Raw genomic sequence first — 14,147 nt, 5'->3', positions numbered from 1 at the left:
ACATGCAAAAAATGATTTACAGTGATTCATAGGCCTGCATGTGAAAGCTGAAATTGTAAAGCTTCTAGAAAACAGGAGGGCATTTTCTGACCAGAGGGTAGACAGAAATACATAAAACAGGCCACAAAAGATAAGGAAACAAGGTGTTGTATGTCCTCAAAATCAGAAACTTCTCATCAGGATGTATCATTAAGAAAGTAAACCAGCCAACCAGAGAATGAGGAGCAATCACAATGCCTGCGTTTAAGACAGGGCTCAGATCCAAAATTATACACGCAGTATTTCAATGGGCACAGGAATTAAACAGGGCTTTCACTGAAGACCTCCAAATGGCCAACGAGCATATTAAAGGTGCTCAACATCATTAGTCATCAGAAGAATGCAAATTGCTACAATGAGCCAGCACTACACACCCATAAAGACGACTAAAATTACACAGGCCCACACCAGCTGTCAGCAAGGATGAGCACCTACTGGAATTCTGTTGCTGGTGGAGTATGCAAAATGGTAAAACCACGTGCAGAACTTCGGCATTTTCTCACCTGTGCTCTGCAGTTCCTCTGCTGATCACACACGTTTCCAAGGGAGGGGAGGGTGTGTGCCCGCAAAAGGCCTACGCAAGAGTTGTCCAATTCATGATCAACTTGGTCTCATTCGAAACAAGAAAGAATCTAAACGTTCACCAACAGAATAGACAAAAAGTTCTGATATGTTTGTAGAGCGGAATGGGTGTATATTCTTTTACAACAACATAGACGAATCTTGAAAACATTCTGAGCAAAAGAGGCAAAATGTGAAAAGAGAATTAGTTGCTAGGGATGGAGGTCAAAATAGTGGTCACCTGGAGAGTGGGCATTGCCTCAAAAGGACTGGGAGGAATTTCTGTGATGGGAAATGCCCTCTGTCTCACACACGTGTAAAAGTCTGTCAAGCTAAAAAAAAAAAAAAAAAAAAAAAAAAAAAAAGTCTGTCAAGCTGTCCACATAAGATTTATGTGGCTTTCTGTTTGTAAATTGTAACTAAGAAGTTCCTCAAAGAGGGACACCTGGATGGTTTAGCAGTTGGGCATCTGCCTTTGGCTCAGGGCGTGATCCTGGAGTCCTGGGATCAAGTCCCACATCGGGCTCCCTGCATGGAGCCTGCTTCTCCCTCTGCCTGTGTCTCTGCCTCTCTCTGTCTCTCATGAATAAATAAATAAAATCTTTAAAAAAAATACTATATCTTTGAAAGTTGCTAAGAGAGTAGACCTTAAAAGTTCTTATCACCAGACAAGGAGATTTTGTAACTGTTCACAGTGATGGGTGTTACCTGGATGTGGTGATCATGTCACAATATATACAAATATCGAATCTGGATATTGTATCTGAAACTACTGTAAAGTCCCATGTCGGGCAGCCCGGGTGGCTCAGCAGTTTAGCGCCGCCTTCAGCCCGGAGTGTGATCCTGGGGACCCGGGATGAGTCCCACGTCGGCTCCCTGCATGGAGCCTGCTTCTCCATCTGCCTGTGTCTCTGCCCCCCCCCCTCTCTCCCTCTCATAAATAAATAAAATCTTAAAAAAAAAAAAGTCCAATGTCAATTACACCTCAGTGTAAAATAAGCTCTCCTGTCTGGTGCCGATATTCCAGAATTAATACCCTAAATCCAAGCCCGGAACCTTGGGCCTCTGGCTGTACTTACAGTGCTTCCCCCTCAGGGAGCCCACCCTGAGCCCCACAAAGGCCAGAGTGGGGCCCCCAAGGGCAGAGGGCACAGGGGCGGGGGGGGGGGGACTTACAGATGGGGAGGTGGGGACCGGCAGCAGCGCAGGCAGACTGCAGGGTTCTGGCCAGGGACACTTCTTACCTCTCTGCAAAGGTGGGCGCCCTTCCTGGGCTCAAGTTGGGGTCCAGGTGAAACTAGTAAACTGGAGCATTAACAGGACCGATCGCTGAGACTGGTAAGTGCAGCTGCAACTTGTCACCCAGACATTTCCTTTGCCTTCACATTTCCTGACTCTCCCCCTTTGAGGAGGCGGACTGGAGGCTTGTCCCCCACCCCACCCCTTCCCCTACCACACCCCCAGCCCCACCCCAGTCTCCCCTTCTGGCTGCCTCTTGAATAAACCGCAACCCCCATGTCTCCGCTGGGCATCAGGCCGCTGGAACTTGGGTTCGGTTACACGGGGTCCCGAAAAACCTCCCTCCACGTCCACACGATGGCCCGTGCACCTCACCTGCAGCAGCGGCAACAGCTCTGCCTAATAGGCCCCAGTGCGGGGCTCGAGCCACTGAGCGCAGTGCCGCCCGTCACAGCTCTGGAGGAAGGACAGGTGGCCATCTGGCCCTGTTCTGCTGTGTGGCTGCCACAGACCCCCTGAGGCCTCATGGGCTGGAGGGCAGCCTCCCTCCGCATGCAGCCCTCTACCTGCCAAAGCACACTGCTCGCAGTGGCCTGGGCCGGGCCTGGCTGAGCCCCTCGGGGAGCTGTTCTTCACGAATGCCTAACACATCCATAGCCCAGCTTCAGCAATACAAAAACACAGCAGCCTTATTTCCTTTTGAACACAAGAGACCCCAGACACCAGCCACTCAAAGTCACAAGAACTCCAAGCTGTTTATCCCAGAGTTGATGCACATGGACGTCTGGGCCCCCTCCCACCCAGAGGGCAGCCCCTTACTGCTGGAACCCTGGGCTGGGGTGTGCAGCCCAGGCTTTGCTCCCCCCTTGTAATTTAAAGGGAAGTCTGACCACCCTAGAATCTTGTCCAGGGCGTGCTAGTGGGGGCCCTTTAGGCTGAGAACCTGATTTGCTTGTAGGATCAACACTTGAGGCCCTTGCATCCCACCCAGGACATTTGCCCTCATGGGCTCAGGGCTGGACCTGCTTCCTTCTGCCTCAACTCACAAGCTTCCCCAACAGGTGTCAGCTTAGAAGATAAGGCAAGGAAAAGGGCGCTGGTGTTCTGAAACCCATCAACCTGAGGGATCTCAGCTGAAGAGGAGAATATGAGGAATGTCAGTCACTTACACTACCCTCAGACTTGCTGGGTCCTTAGTGGATCAGGGGTAGGGTGAAAGGGAGGGATATGGATGGATGGTGGATGAATGGAAGTTGAGTTATGGATGGATTGATGGTGAGTGGATGGTGAATGGGTGGTGGATGGATGGTGGATGGATGGAGATGGATGAATGGATGGATGACAGATGGTGGACGGGTGATAGATGGAGGATGGATAGAAGTTGGATGACGGATAGATAAGTGGATGATGGATAGTGGATGGATGATACATGGGTGGATGGTAGTTGGATGGTGGATGGATGGATGGTAAATGGATGGATGGTGAGTGGATGGTGGATGAATGATGGGTAGTGAATGGTAGATGGATGGTGGATGGGTGGATGATGGATGGACGGGAGGGAGAAGGAGAGGGAAGAAGGGAAGGAGGTGCCTGAGTGGGCTATATTTGGAGACCCTGGCCAGGCAGAGCAGAGTCCCATCTCACATCTAAGACCAGGGTCAGAGGGCCTAGCCCGATGCTTCCCTTTCATGACAAGGGAGGAATGTCAGGAACCCGCACCACCAATTCTGGAAACTTCCCAGCACCCATCCTGTGGAGCCATGACCATTCCCTCCAGCTCACTGAGTCATGGAAATGGCATACAACTTCCCCAAGGCCACAGGCCCTGTTGGGAGGAAACATGGAAACCCCACGCCAACCCACCAAGGTGGGCATAACACGGCCCCGAGCACCTGCACTGTGTCAAGACAACAGAAGCAAGTCCATGGTGAGGAACAGCCCACGACAGACACAGCACAAGAGAAGGCACTTCATCCTTCAGGAAAATAATGTGCATGTTAAAAATAGAATATTAACGATTTTAAACTATTTACATAACTTAATGTGTCCTAAGAAGCAGTGCAGCCAGTAAACCCATGTGGGGGCCTTGCCGGCAGCCTGACAGGTCTGAAGGTGGAACAGTCCTGCCACCCCCAGGACTCGCTGGCAGCACGGTCCCCAGGCACAGGGCAGCGGTGACCCCGGACAGCTGGAGGCTGCTGCAGGGCAGAGGCAGGCAGGGTGGGACACTCGGCATAGGTGGGGCCTGGTCCGGCCTCGCTGTGCTTTGGGGATATGTGTTTTCCAAGGGCAGGCCTGTCATCAGTCAGGTGGCCACCGCCTCCAGGGACTGGGAGGGCCCCTTGCGGCCCAGAGCAGTGGAACCTGGTCTTCAATCCCCCGGGGCCCCTGCAGCCCAGACGCCGCACGGGGGCAGGTGACAACCACAGGCTGCCTGACACCTGGACGCATGGCTCCTCCCGACCTGCTGGAGGTCGAGAGTGGCTTACTGAGGCCGAAGAAGGGTCGGGTCTGGGCCCCCGTGGCCGGTGGGGCGGGGAAAGGTGAGGACCGGCTGTGGCCACCCTGCAGCCAGGAGGCCACCAGCCCGGAGCCCAGACCTCTGTGGGCGAGAGAGGACGGGCTCCCTGGTGCCCTTGGCTGCTGGCGACAGAAGCGAGGTCGTGGCGGTGAGCTGCCCGGTCGTGGTCGTGGCGGGGCTGGGGGGTCCTTACCGCGGGGGCCCCTTCCTCCTCTGCTCCAGCTCAGGCAGCCGCTGCTCCCGGGTCTGTGCATGCTGGGCCCCCACCCTGTGGGCTGCCTCGGTGGCCGTGATGTCAATCTGTGCGTAGCGGGAGGCCCCGGCCCCTGAAAGCAGCCCCGGTGAGCCGGCCGGCACCCCCACCCTCCTCCAGGGAGGCCCCTGGCCCCCGCCCCCGCAGAGCCTCGGGCTGGGAGAGGTGAGGGGACCCGGGACGCGAGCCTGGGGGTGGGGGGCAAGCTGGAAGGAAGGGGGCCCCGCCCCAGGGGGCACGGCTCAGCAAGAGCAGAGACTGGGGGGCCCGGGACACCGGCGCCCGGAGGCAGCCCCCCCCACCCATGGGGACCCACCTCGGATCCCGGCGCCGGCCCCCTGGAGCTCCAGGCCCAGGTACAGCAGCTGCGTTTTGGAGGAGGGGCTGACGGGGATGTTCAGGTAGGGGGGCGCCTCACTGCTCGGTCTCCCGGGCCCCGGGGCTCCTGCGCCGAGAAGGGCAGTGCGGGTGGGCGACCCGGGGGACCCCCCGGCAGATAACTCCACCCCCCCACCCTCTGGTCCTGCCAACTGACCATCTCTGGCCCAGCACTGCCCACCCTGGGGTCCACCCGCCTTCCCCCCAACACCGCACCACCTTCTGCGTCCCTTCACCAGTGAGCTTCTAGAAACCCTGGGCCCCTCTCCCCCCACGCCCCTGTCTGCTGCCACAAGCTAATCCCTGCTGAGCTGCCCTCAAGGATGCCCCAAGGCCTGCTGCTGTCAGCGACCCCACTGTTCCGTCTTCAGCCCCCCTGCCACCCACCCTCACCCTCTCAGTCCTCCTGGGTCATCCCCATGCCCACCCCAGCTCCGGGCTCCAGGGACCACCTCTAGACCTGCGAGTCTCCACAGGAAATCCCTTCCCCCAAGTGCAGGCCCACACCTCCATGCACAGTGACACCTCCTCCAGGATGGCCCCAGGCACCTCGAGTCCTCTCGTTTCCTAGCAGCAGATTTCACTGTGCACCCCCTCCCGGGGTATATGGGAGGTGCAGCAGCACCCAGGGCACCTGAAGACCTGGCCCGGGCTGGGCTTCGGGGGACCCCATAGTGGGCCGCCTGGCTGTGCACCTGACCACACTTCCCCACTGGCCCGAGAGCCCAGCACACCAAGGCCACAAGGAAGGAGCCCAGCCATGGGGACCAAGGGTGACGTCCTGCTGGCTGTTCTCCAGAGGCTCCCCCACACCCCTGTCCTCAGGGTCCCCTGGGCACAGCCACATGAGGGTGGCCAGCTCTGCTGCTCAGAATAGAGGGTGGGATCAGATAGAGGGTTGAAGCTGCAAGGGACACCCTGTCTCTGAGCCCCTGTGCAGGGGTCGAGGGAGCCGAGCCCAGGGCCAGGACCTCAGGAGGCAGACCCTGTGTCCCTCAGGTCCCCATCCCACCACAGGGCACCCGCTGCCAGGGGGCGTCTCCTGAAGGTCCTCACCTGCATGGTGCCTTCCCCCCTGTGCCCTTAGCTGCCACAGCAAGGCCGGGGGTGCAGGGCACACTGTACTGCCTGCTTGCTCCCGGTGAGGGGGTGAAGGCCACAGAGCCTGCACCCCGGCCAGGGCCAGGGCCAGACGGTGGCCAAGTGGAGCCAGATCCCAAAGCCAGTCACACGGTTCCTGCCCCTCCCAGCCTGGGGGCCCAGGAGACCCACCCCCCTCCTTACACGGTCCCTGCAGGGCAGGGCCCCCTCAGGATGCTGTGCCCACGTCCCTGATGTCAAAAACAGGACACCGATGCCCCCGGGAAACTGCTGTTCCCAAACGTTCCTGCTGCTGACCCTGTAGGGAGACCCTCCGGCCAGTGCAGGGGTGTGGGGCTCCCAGGAGCGGCTCCGGACCCCAGCAGAGTCTGTACACAGGCAGCAGGGGTGCTCCAGGGGGCAGAGCCGGGGGTGCTCCCTGATGAGGAGGTGGCCCTGCTGCAGAGCGAGGAAGGGAGGTCCTCGAGGAGGGAGGCCAGAGGCTGCTGCTGGACACGGGGTGGGCAAGGCTGGACGTGTTGACCCCAGGGAACACGGGGAGGGCCCTCTGGACACTCAGCTTCCAGGCCAGGCTTGGGGCCCTGGCTGCCTGTTCGCGCACGGCCCTGGCCAGCCAAGGCCCGGCGCTGGGCTTCTCCGATCGGCAGCTCAGCGTGTCCTGTGCTCTCATCAAGCCAAGGACCGGCTGCTTTCCGCCTCTCAGCTGTGAGGCGAGGGGTTTCTGTAGATCTACCGCACCTGCAGCGCCCTGAATGCAGCCTAGGACAGGAAGGGGTGCAGCCTTGGCAGGCAGAGCAGGGCGAGGGCCCTCTCCCCACCACCCCCCGGGCACGCCGTGTCCACCTGGGCTCTGCACACCCATCTGAACACCAACAGTGTGAGACTCTCCATCAAGCAGCCTGGAGGGGACCTGGGCACACAGAGGGGCAGACGCAGACCCTCGCCCATGTACCCCAAGGTGATAGGCAGAAGCACCCAAGGGAGACACTTAGACCAGTGAGGCCAGGGGAAAATCCAAGCAGACTGCCTGGAGAAGGAAGCATGTGCCAAGGGATAGAGGACGAGAAAGAAGGAAGGGCAGAGGCAGAGGCCCGGGTGCAGCTGGGAGAGCCCTTAGGGGCGGAACCAGGACCTGAGGGGAGGCTAGGAAGGACGCCTGGAGCTGGTTCTAGGGCTGGAGCCACGTCTTGCCCAGTCCACAGCCGGCAAGGGAGGAGGAAGCAGGGGAGGGGCTCCCTCCTGGCCTCCGTGTCTAAGCAGTGTTCATGGGGGGCAGATCCCCCTCACCCTCCTCCCTCCCGCTCCTTCAGGGAGAGCTGCTCCCAGCCTTGCTAGAAGCCGGAACAGAGCCGAGGACGGAGGAGAGCAGCCTGACCTCTCCTGCCTTCCCGAGGCGCCCCCGCCGTCACCAAGCCTCTGGCCGCACCGCCCCAGGCCCAGTTCATCCCCGTCTCTGCCGGACTCAGGCCCCACTTCCCCAGCCCCGGGCCTCAGTGGAAACAGAGGGTCTGTATCCTCCAGTAGATCCTGACACCTGGGCCCCGTCCTCTCCTGTTCCCGGGGGCCCACCCGCTGTCTGGGTAAAAGACGTCCACAGGGCCCTAGGGGCAGCCGAGTGGACAGCAGGAGGAGGTGTCTGGGACCATCCGGGAGTGGGCGTCAGGGGATAGGTTGTCCTGGGGTGGAGCTCAGTGCCCCATCCTGACCCAGAGAACCCAAGAGCAGCTTGCTGGGGCTTTCCTGTGGACCCAGCCTGCCCTGCCCGCCCCCTCCTGCCCCCAGAGGTCCACTGCAGGTCAGCCTGCAGGTCTGGCCCCAACAGGTGTCATGTGTCTCGAGAAGGACAGAGGATCTGAGCTCCTTAGGGCCACCAGTCCTAAGGCTAAGGCCCAGAGCTGACCCCTGAGCCTCCCCGACCCCTCCACCCTGCCTGAGGCCAACCTTCCCCAAACTTCAGCTTCCCTCAACCCTCTAGGCCCTCCCCTGGGCAGCAGCCAGCTTCTGCCCACCCTTCACCTTCTAACTGAGCTTGGAGACCTCAAGTCTTCCCCTCACTCCCTGCTCATCACCAGGACCCCTCAACCCTGTTCTCCATCACCTCGAGGATGGAGCTCCCACCCCCAGGTCAAGGCTCCAAGGCAGCCTGGCCCTGCCCGCTCCATGCACACAGCCCTCCGGGCTAGCTGGCCACCCTTAGCCACCCTGTCCTCATCCTCCGGCTGGGCCTGCCCCGCCCCTGCCAGGGCTCCTTCTGGCTGCACTCTGTCCCCCGACCCCACGGCCACCCCTCCCCCGTCCATGTCACCCTCTGCCCATTGTCTCCATCATGGCCACTAACACCTGCTGCCCCATCTGCTGCAGAGCCTCTGGCTAGGCCATGACTGCAGTCGCCATGCCCCCCACCTCCCTTGTCCTGAGGCCACACGGGAGCTGGTCCCAAAGCTGGGGCCTACCTGAGTGTGTCGTCAGAAGGCCAGGGGGTGAGGCAGCTGCTCCCTGCACCAAAGAGAACACGTGTCAACCTGTTCATCTGGACCCCGTTCCCCTTGCCACAGCCTGACCAGCAGGATGCTAACCCAGCTGCACCCAGGTCACTGGGGGCCTTGCTGCCTCTGGCGGACCCCAGCCCAGACTCCTCATCTCCCAGGGGGTCCCGTACCCACGTGTCCCAGGACCCCCAGCTGGCAGCCCTGACCCTTGCTTGCCTTCTTCTGGGCCCTAGGCTAAGTCTGAGCCTCCAAAGTCTACTCAGGGCTGTGCAGAAGGGGGTGTGGCTATCAGGAGCTCAGAGGTTGGAGCAGGTGCTCCCTGGGCCCTGCGGGCCCTGCCCCACCAGCACCTGTGGAGGGGCCCACAGAGGCCATGAAAATGAGACAGGACCCCCTGAACTGCACAACGGACTCTTGGGGGGGGGGGGCTGATTAGAAGTGCAGAGGGGCCTGCAGAAGGATGGGGCCATGGGGGCCTCAGAGCTGAGGACAGGATCTGATCAGGAGGGAGGGACAGTGGCCCATGGCCAGCAGGTTCATTGTCACCTGGGCCTGGGCCTCCCACAGCCCTTGGGGGATGCCTCCCTACCCCCGCCCCCGTCCCCACCGGGGCCCAGGGCAAGTGACTGAAGCAGATCCAGCATCCCCAGCAGTCTGGGGATCACAGGCTGGTGGCAGGGCCTTGTGAGGAGCTGGGAACTGGAATGGGGGTGTGGAAACCCCAACCCTGCCCCGGGGGCCTCTGCTTAATGCCCCAGACTCAAGACACAGCAGCCTGACCCAGGTCCTGGTCAGGCTCAAGGGACACACTGAGCTGGTCTAACCCATCACCTTCTTAAAGGAGCTCTTGTGCAGGCCCGGGACTTGGGCAGAGTGTGTCTGGCCCCCCGACCCCCCGGCCCCCGACCTAAGGGCCCCCAGTCTGGTCGCAGACCAGAGGCTGGCTGCCCACCGGGAGCCCTCACACACAGGCCTCTGAGGTACTAGAGGAGGTAACCGTCTGTCCACGGGAGCCGCGGAGCAAGCGCCAAGGGCCCACGGCCCCACCACAGCCCGCACCTGCTTCCAGGGGCCGCTCCTGCGGGCACAGCATCAAAGCCAACGCTGAGCATGGGCAGGGTGCAGCTCAGCCCATTCCCCCTGCTGGGGGCCAGGACCCCAACCTCCAGGTCTGGGCCAGTGGGCTGCACATGCCCTGGAGAGACAAGGCGGCAGGACTCCCAGCATGGATCTGCCCACTCTGCTTGCGCCCAGCCCCACCAGGCAAGGCCCCGGCGCCCGGACAGCGAGGGGCCCTGGCAGGGGCAGACGCCACCCCACCTCACTCATGGTGCTGGCAGCTCGCAGCCTTATTACTTTTGCAGCCAGAGGCTGGGGCACCTCAGGGGTGGAGGTGACAACAGTGGATCTAATGACCGCTGCTGTGAATAGACATCTACTGCCCACGCGCATCTATCACCTCATTGGACCCTCTCCGTGTGCCCAGGGAGGTAGGCATCCCCGTCTACGCAGGAGGAAACAGAGGCTCAGAGAGGTGTAGAAACTTGCCTGAGGCCACCCAGCTGGCATGGCGGGGTGCCGCTCAGCCCCCAAAGCCTGGCTTTCCTCACACTACAGTTCACAGGCACCCCACCCAGAGCTCCCAACGCGGCCTCCACAGAGCTGGCCCCCCAGCAGGGTAAAATGGGAGTGATAGGGCAGGGTGGAGGCCCCTGGATGTGCAGGAGATGGGAGGTGGGATCCCTGGAGCTCGGCCACCAAATGGGGAAGATGGAGGGGGGCTCCAGGCTCAGAGCCAGGACTCTCACTGGCCCAGAAAGCAGTGCCCACCCTCACTTGGACATGGGAAGCCACCTGCCTGAGCCCAAGTGACCACCGACGACCTCACTGTGGTCTCCAGTGAGCAGAGAACATGCCACACATGTGCACACACACACGTGTGCATCTGTGCAAATAGCATACACACGGACATCACACATGTGCGATGCAAACACCACACACAAATGTATGCATATGCACAAATGCACATTCCTGTGCACACACCACACATGCACACACGTGTACACACACCGTGCAGATGAATGCAGCATCTGTACACACTACGTACACACGCACACAGGTCACACACACCACGCACAGTGCACACACATGCAGCTGAATGCACACGTCACACGCGAATGCAAGTGCGCACGCACACACGCCCCATGGGCTGTCGGGAGCTGCCTCTCCTGCTTCAGGCCCCCAGTGTGTTGAGGCTCAAGGCAGGCTACAAGGCGAGGCCCCGTGCTGCCCCCTGAGACCCACAGGCTGGAGACAGAGGCCCCGCGGGGAGGGCCTGGCGGGAGGTGGGGAGGCTAGCAAATGGAAAAGGAGAAGATGGTAAGAAAAGAAAATTTTATTTCCAATCTAAGAATGTATTACAAACAGGTCCGATTTTAAAAATGTAAAAGAGCAACAAAGGTCTTTAGCCGACGGTAAAGGTACAAAGCAAAATATTTACAGGTGAGCCATTGGCCCCCTGGATGGGGGCGGGTGCCAGACAGCGCAGGACGGCGCCAGCCCAGGTCCCGAGCCGCACGGGCACCGGCCCACCTCTCGGGGTGCACGAAACTGCAGAACAATGTAGGAAACCAGGCAACGCAGCTGCACCCCATGCAGGCGAGCAGACAGGCCACGGAGGGCGCCGGAAGCAGCTCTACCCCGGGCGACCCACGTGCCTCCAAACACAAACGGATGGGCCTTGGAGCCCCAGCCCCTCTGGTCCTGACCCCTAGCCTTCCAGCTCAGCCAGGAGGGTGAAGGGGGTGAGGCACAGCTTCCAGAGCTTTCCCAGGGGCCTCCTGGCGTCACCACCTTGCTGCCTGCCCACCCCTGGCCCGGGAGCCTGCAGGTTGAGGAACAGGCTGGTGGGTGAGCAGTGGAGGTTCTTGAGTCATGAGACCCAGACCCCACAAGTCCCTGCGCCTCCTGAGCCTCAGTTTCCTCCCCTGTAAGACGGGCCACCCGTGGCGCTGCTTCACAGAGGAGGTGTGCAGTGGACAGGTAAAGCTCGTCCTACACGCACCGTGCCACGCTCCTGTCCTGGGAATCTGGGTCTGCAGCTGCTGCAGAGGAAGCTAATTTTTAGCAGATGACCTGACTGTGCACCACGGAAGGGATGTATCTGAGAAGTAAGAATGGCCATCCACCGGGTAGGCAGGGGAACTGGACGGGGAGGTGGCTGCGGCCCGCGAGGGGCCTCCCAGCCCTGATCACCCCGAGGGCCTGGCTAACGCCGGCTGGGACACAGCACCGGCCTGTGTCCCCTGCACCCCATCCTCAGGCTTTGGGACTGTGCACGCCCCCAGCCTGCTCCACCCAGAGCTTCCCACTTTCCAGAAGGCACTTGAGCTGCAGGCTAGTCGCCCTCTCCAAGTCCTGGGGGCCCTCCCTGCAGGCTCCACTCCCCAGAGGGCAGCCTCTGGGACTGTCACCCCTCCCCTCAGGCCCTCCCCACCGTGCCTCACCAACAGCACCAAGGGCACCCTTTCCCCTCCTGCCGAGAGGGACAGAACCCAACCCCCGCAGCAGCGAACCTGAGCTGTGGCTCTCAGGGAGGGGGGTTTACCTTGAGTCCTCCACAGGCCGGACAGGTGGAAAAGAAAGCTGGAGGAGGCCCTGCATGGGGGCTGCCTGCCTCCCAGGTCTCGACAGGGGCCTCGCTGCCCGGGCCCTCCGCCACCTGTCCCCGCTGCCTCGCGCCCAGCCAGCTGGAGGGACACCCCGCGGACATCTGGCCACCCGAGTCCCCGGCCCCACCATCGTCCAGGCTGCCCTGCACAGCCGAGGTCTGGTCCCCGGGGGCCTGGCGCAGGCTGCGCGGCGTGTCATAATGGTGCCGCAGGGCCGTGGGCACCTGGTACTCGGCTGTCCCCGGCAGGCAGGCGCACAGGCTGGGCTCGGACACCCCGGCCGCAGGCGGCAGGCTGAGCAGGGAGCCGAACTCGTCGCCCGCGCGCCACACGTCCAGGCTGCTGCCGGCGCAGGAGGAGAAGCTGCCCGAGTACGAGGAGTGGCTGCCCGTGGCGATGCCGCTGTCCGATGAGCTCTGGCGGCCGACCTCCTGCAGCTGCCGAGGCCGCAGCGGCTTGGGGGGCGGCCTGGAGGTGCCCGGCACGGTCTCCGCAGAGGCCTGGGCGGCTGCCAGCCCTGGACCCTCCTGCGACGTGCTGGCCGAGGACGAGGAAGGCTCTGGCCATGCCGTGAGGCGGCCGCCGGCGCTGATATCCGAGTGGCTGGCCTCTGAGGAAGAGCTGGACAGGCTGCGGTCATCCCCTGACACAGAGCACAGGGCGGTCGGGGTGTTGACGCTGCTCTGGGGGCTGGGGTGGGCTCAGGGAGGGCTGGGGGAGACATCGGCCGAGGGCCAGCACTCTCCAGGCCCCCGTCGCCCCCTCCCCAGCACCCCCCCCCGCCCCCACCCAGAGGCCTGTGCACAAACCAGCTCACCAGGTCAGGCCCCTCCTTGAATACCAATCTTTCACACACACACACACACACACACACACACACACACTGCACCACCACCACCACCACCACCACACCACACCACCCTCCCGCCCCCAGCCCTCTCTGGAACCCGTGTCCTCGCGCTGCCCCCTTGGTCACTGCCCTCTGGGAATCAGAGGATCACGGTTCAGTGCCAGCAGAGGCTCCTTACTTCTGGGGGCAGGCTCACAGTGCACCCCACCGGACTGGACTGGCAGCAGTAGAGAGGACAGACAGGCCCCACCTGTCTCCCCACCCCCACCCCAGGCAGCCCCCCCCCCCCAGCCCCTTCTGTCCAGTTCCCAGCAAACGGAGAGTCTCGGGCTGCTGAGGAGGAGCCCTTTTGTCTGGGCACCAAGGGTAAAGCTGAAGCCCACAGGAGCCCACAGCCTTACGCAGGCCACAGGGCTGCTGGGCAAGCAGAGTTTGCACCCAGCTCTCCCAGCTCTCCCAGCTCTCCCAGCTCTCTGGCAGCACCACTCATGATGTTTGTGGCATCATGAGTGAGGGGAAGAATGAGTGAGCAGAGAGGAGGAAGGAATGAGTGAGTGAGCAGGAGGGAAGGAATGAAGGAGTGAGCAGGAGGGGAGGCATGACCAAAAAGCAGGAGCCTGGCGCAGGCCCCATAGTGGTGGCCCCTCCCCACAGCAGCAAGGCAGCCCACCTACCTCCCCCTCCCCCTCCTCCCCACCGTCCCTCCTCCCCCACCGTCCCTCCTCCCCTCCTCCCCCTCCTACCCTTCTCTCTCTCCTCCCCCACCTGCACCCTCCTCCCCCACCACCCCCACCTCCCCTACCTCCCCACCCCCCCACCTCCCCTACCTCCCCTACCTCCCCTACCTCCGCTGCCCAGACGGCCCGTGTGCGACAGGAGGCTGAGCCGCTTCTCCAGCCTCAGGGCCTCCAGGGCCTCCTGGGCCACGCGTTCCTCTGCAGCGGCAGGACCCCCGGGGCTCGGGTCTGCAGCAGAGAGGAGAGTCAGGAGACGTGGCCTCCTTGCTCCCACCCCAGGCCCTCGGCCACGGGCGCCACCCAGGTGT

General features: G+C 61.8%; 1 protein-coding gene across 6 annotated transcripts in view; it reads right to left on the bottom strand.

Annotated features, from left to right (window-relative positions):
• Positions 1 to 4,478: 4,478 nt before the first annotated feature.
• DOK7 (docking protein 7) overlaps positions 4,479 to 14,147 on the bottom strand; it is a 33,194-nt gene continuing 23,525 nt past the window's right edge. For 5 of the 6 annotated variants that reach the window (XM_055326589.1, XM_055326588.1, XM_055326587.1 and 2 more), the window contains 2 exons: positions 13,948 to 14,067; positions 10,959 to 12,895 (listed from right to left, as the gene is read on the bottom strand). In XM_055326589.1, the coding sequence (XP_055182564.1) occupies positions 12,171 to 12,895; positions 13,948 to 14,067 (845 nt within the window). In that variant the 3' untranslated portion in view covers positions 10,959 to 12,170. Of the gene's footprint in view, positions 4,687 to 4,929; positions 5,144 to 10,958; positions 12,896 to 13,947; positions 14,068 to 14,147 lie in introns of those variants that run through there. The other variant, XM_055326593.1, reaches the window with a different exon arrangement.

Source organism: Nyctereutes procyonoides, unplaced genomic scaffold, assembly GCF_905146905.1.
Source record: "Nyctereutes procyonoides isolate TBG_1078 unplaced genomic scaffold, NYPRO_anot_genome, whole genome shotgun sequence".
NCBI classification, from domain to species: domain Eukaryota; kingdom Metazoa; phylum Chordata; class Mammalia; order Carnivora; family Canidae; genus Nyctereutes; species Nyctereutes procyonoides.
The sequence above is the reverse complement of the archived record's forward strand: the minus strand, read 5'-3'. Positions and strand labels throughout refer to the sequence as shown.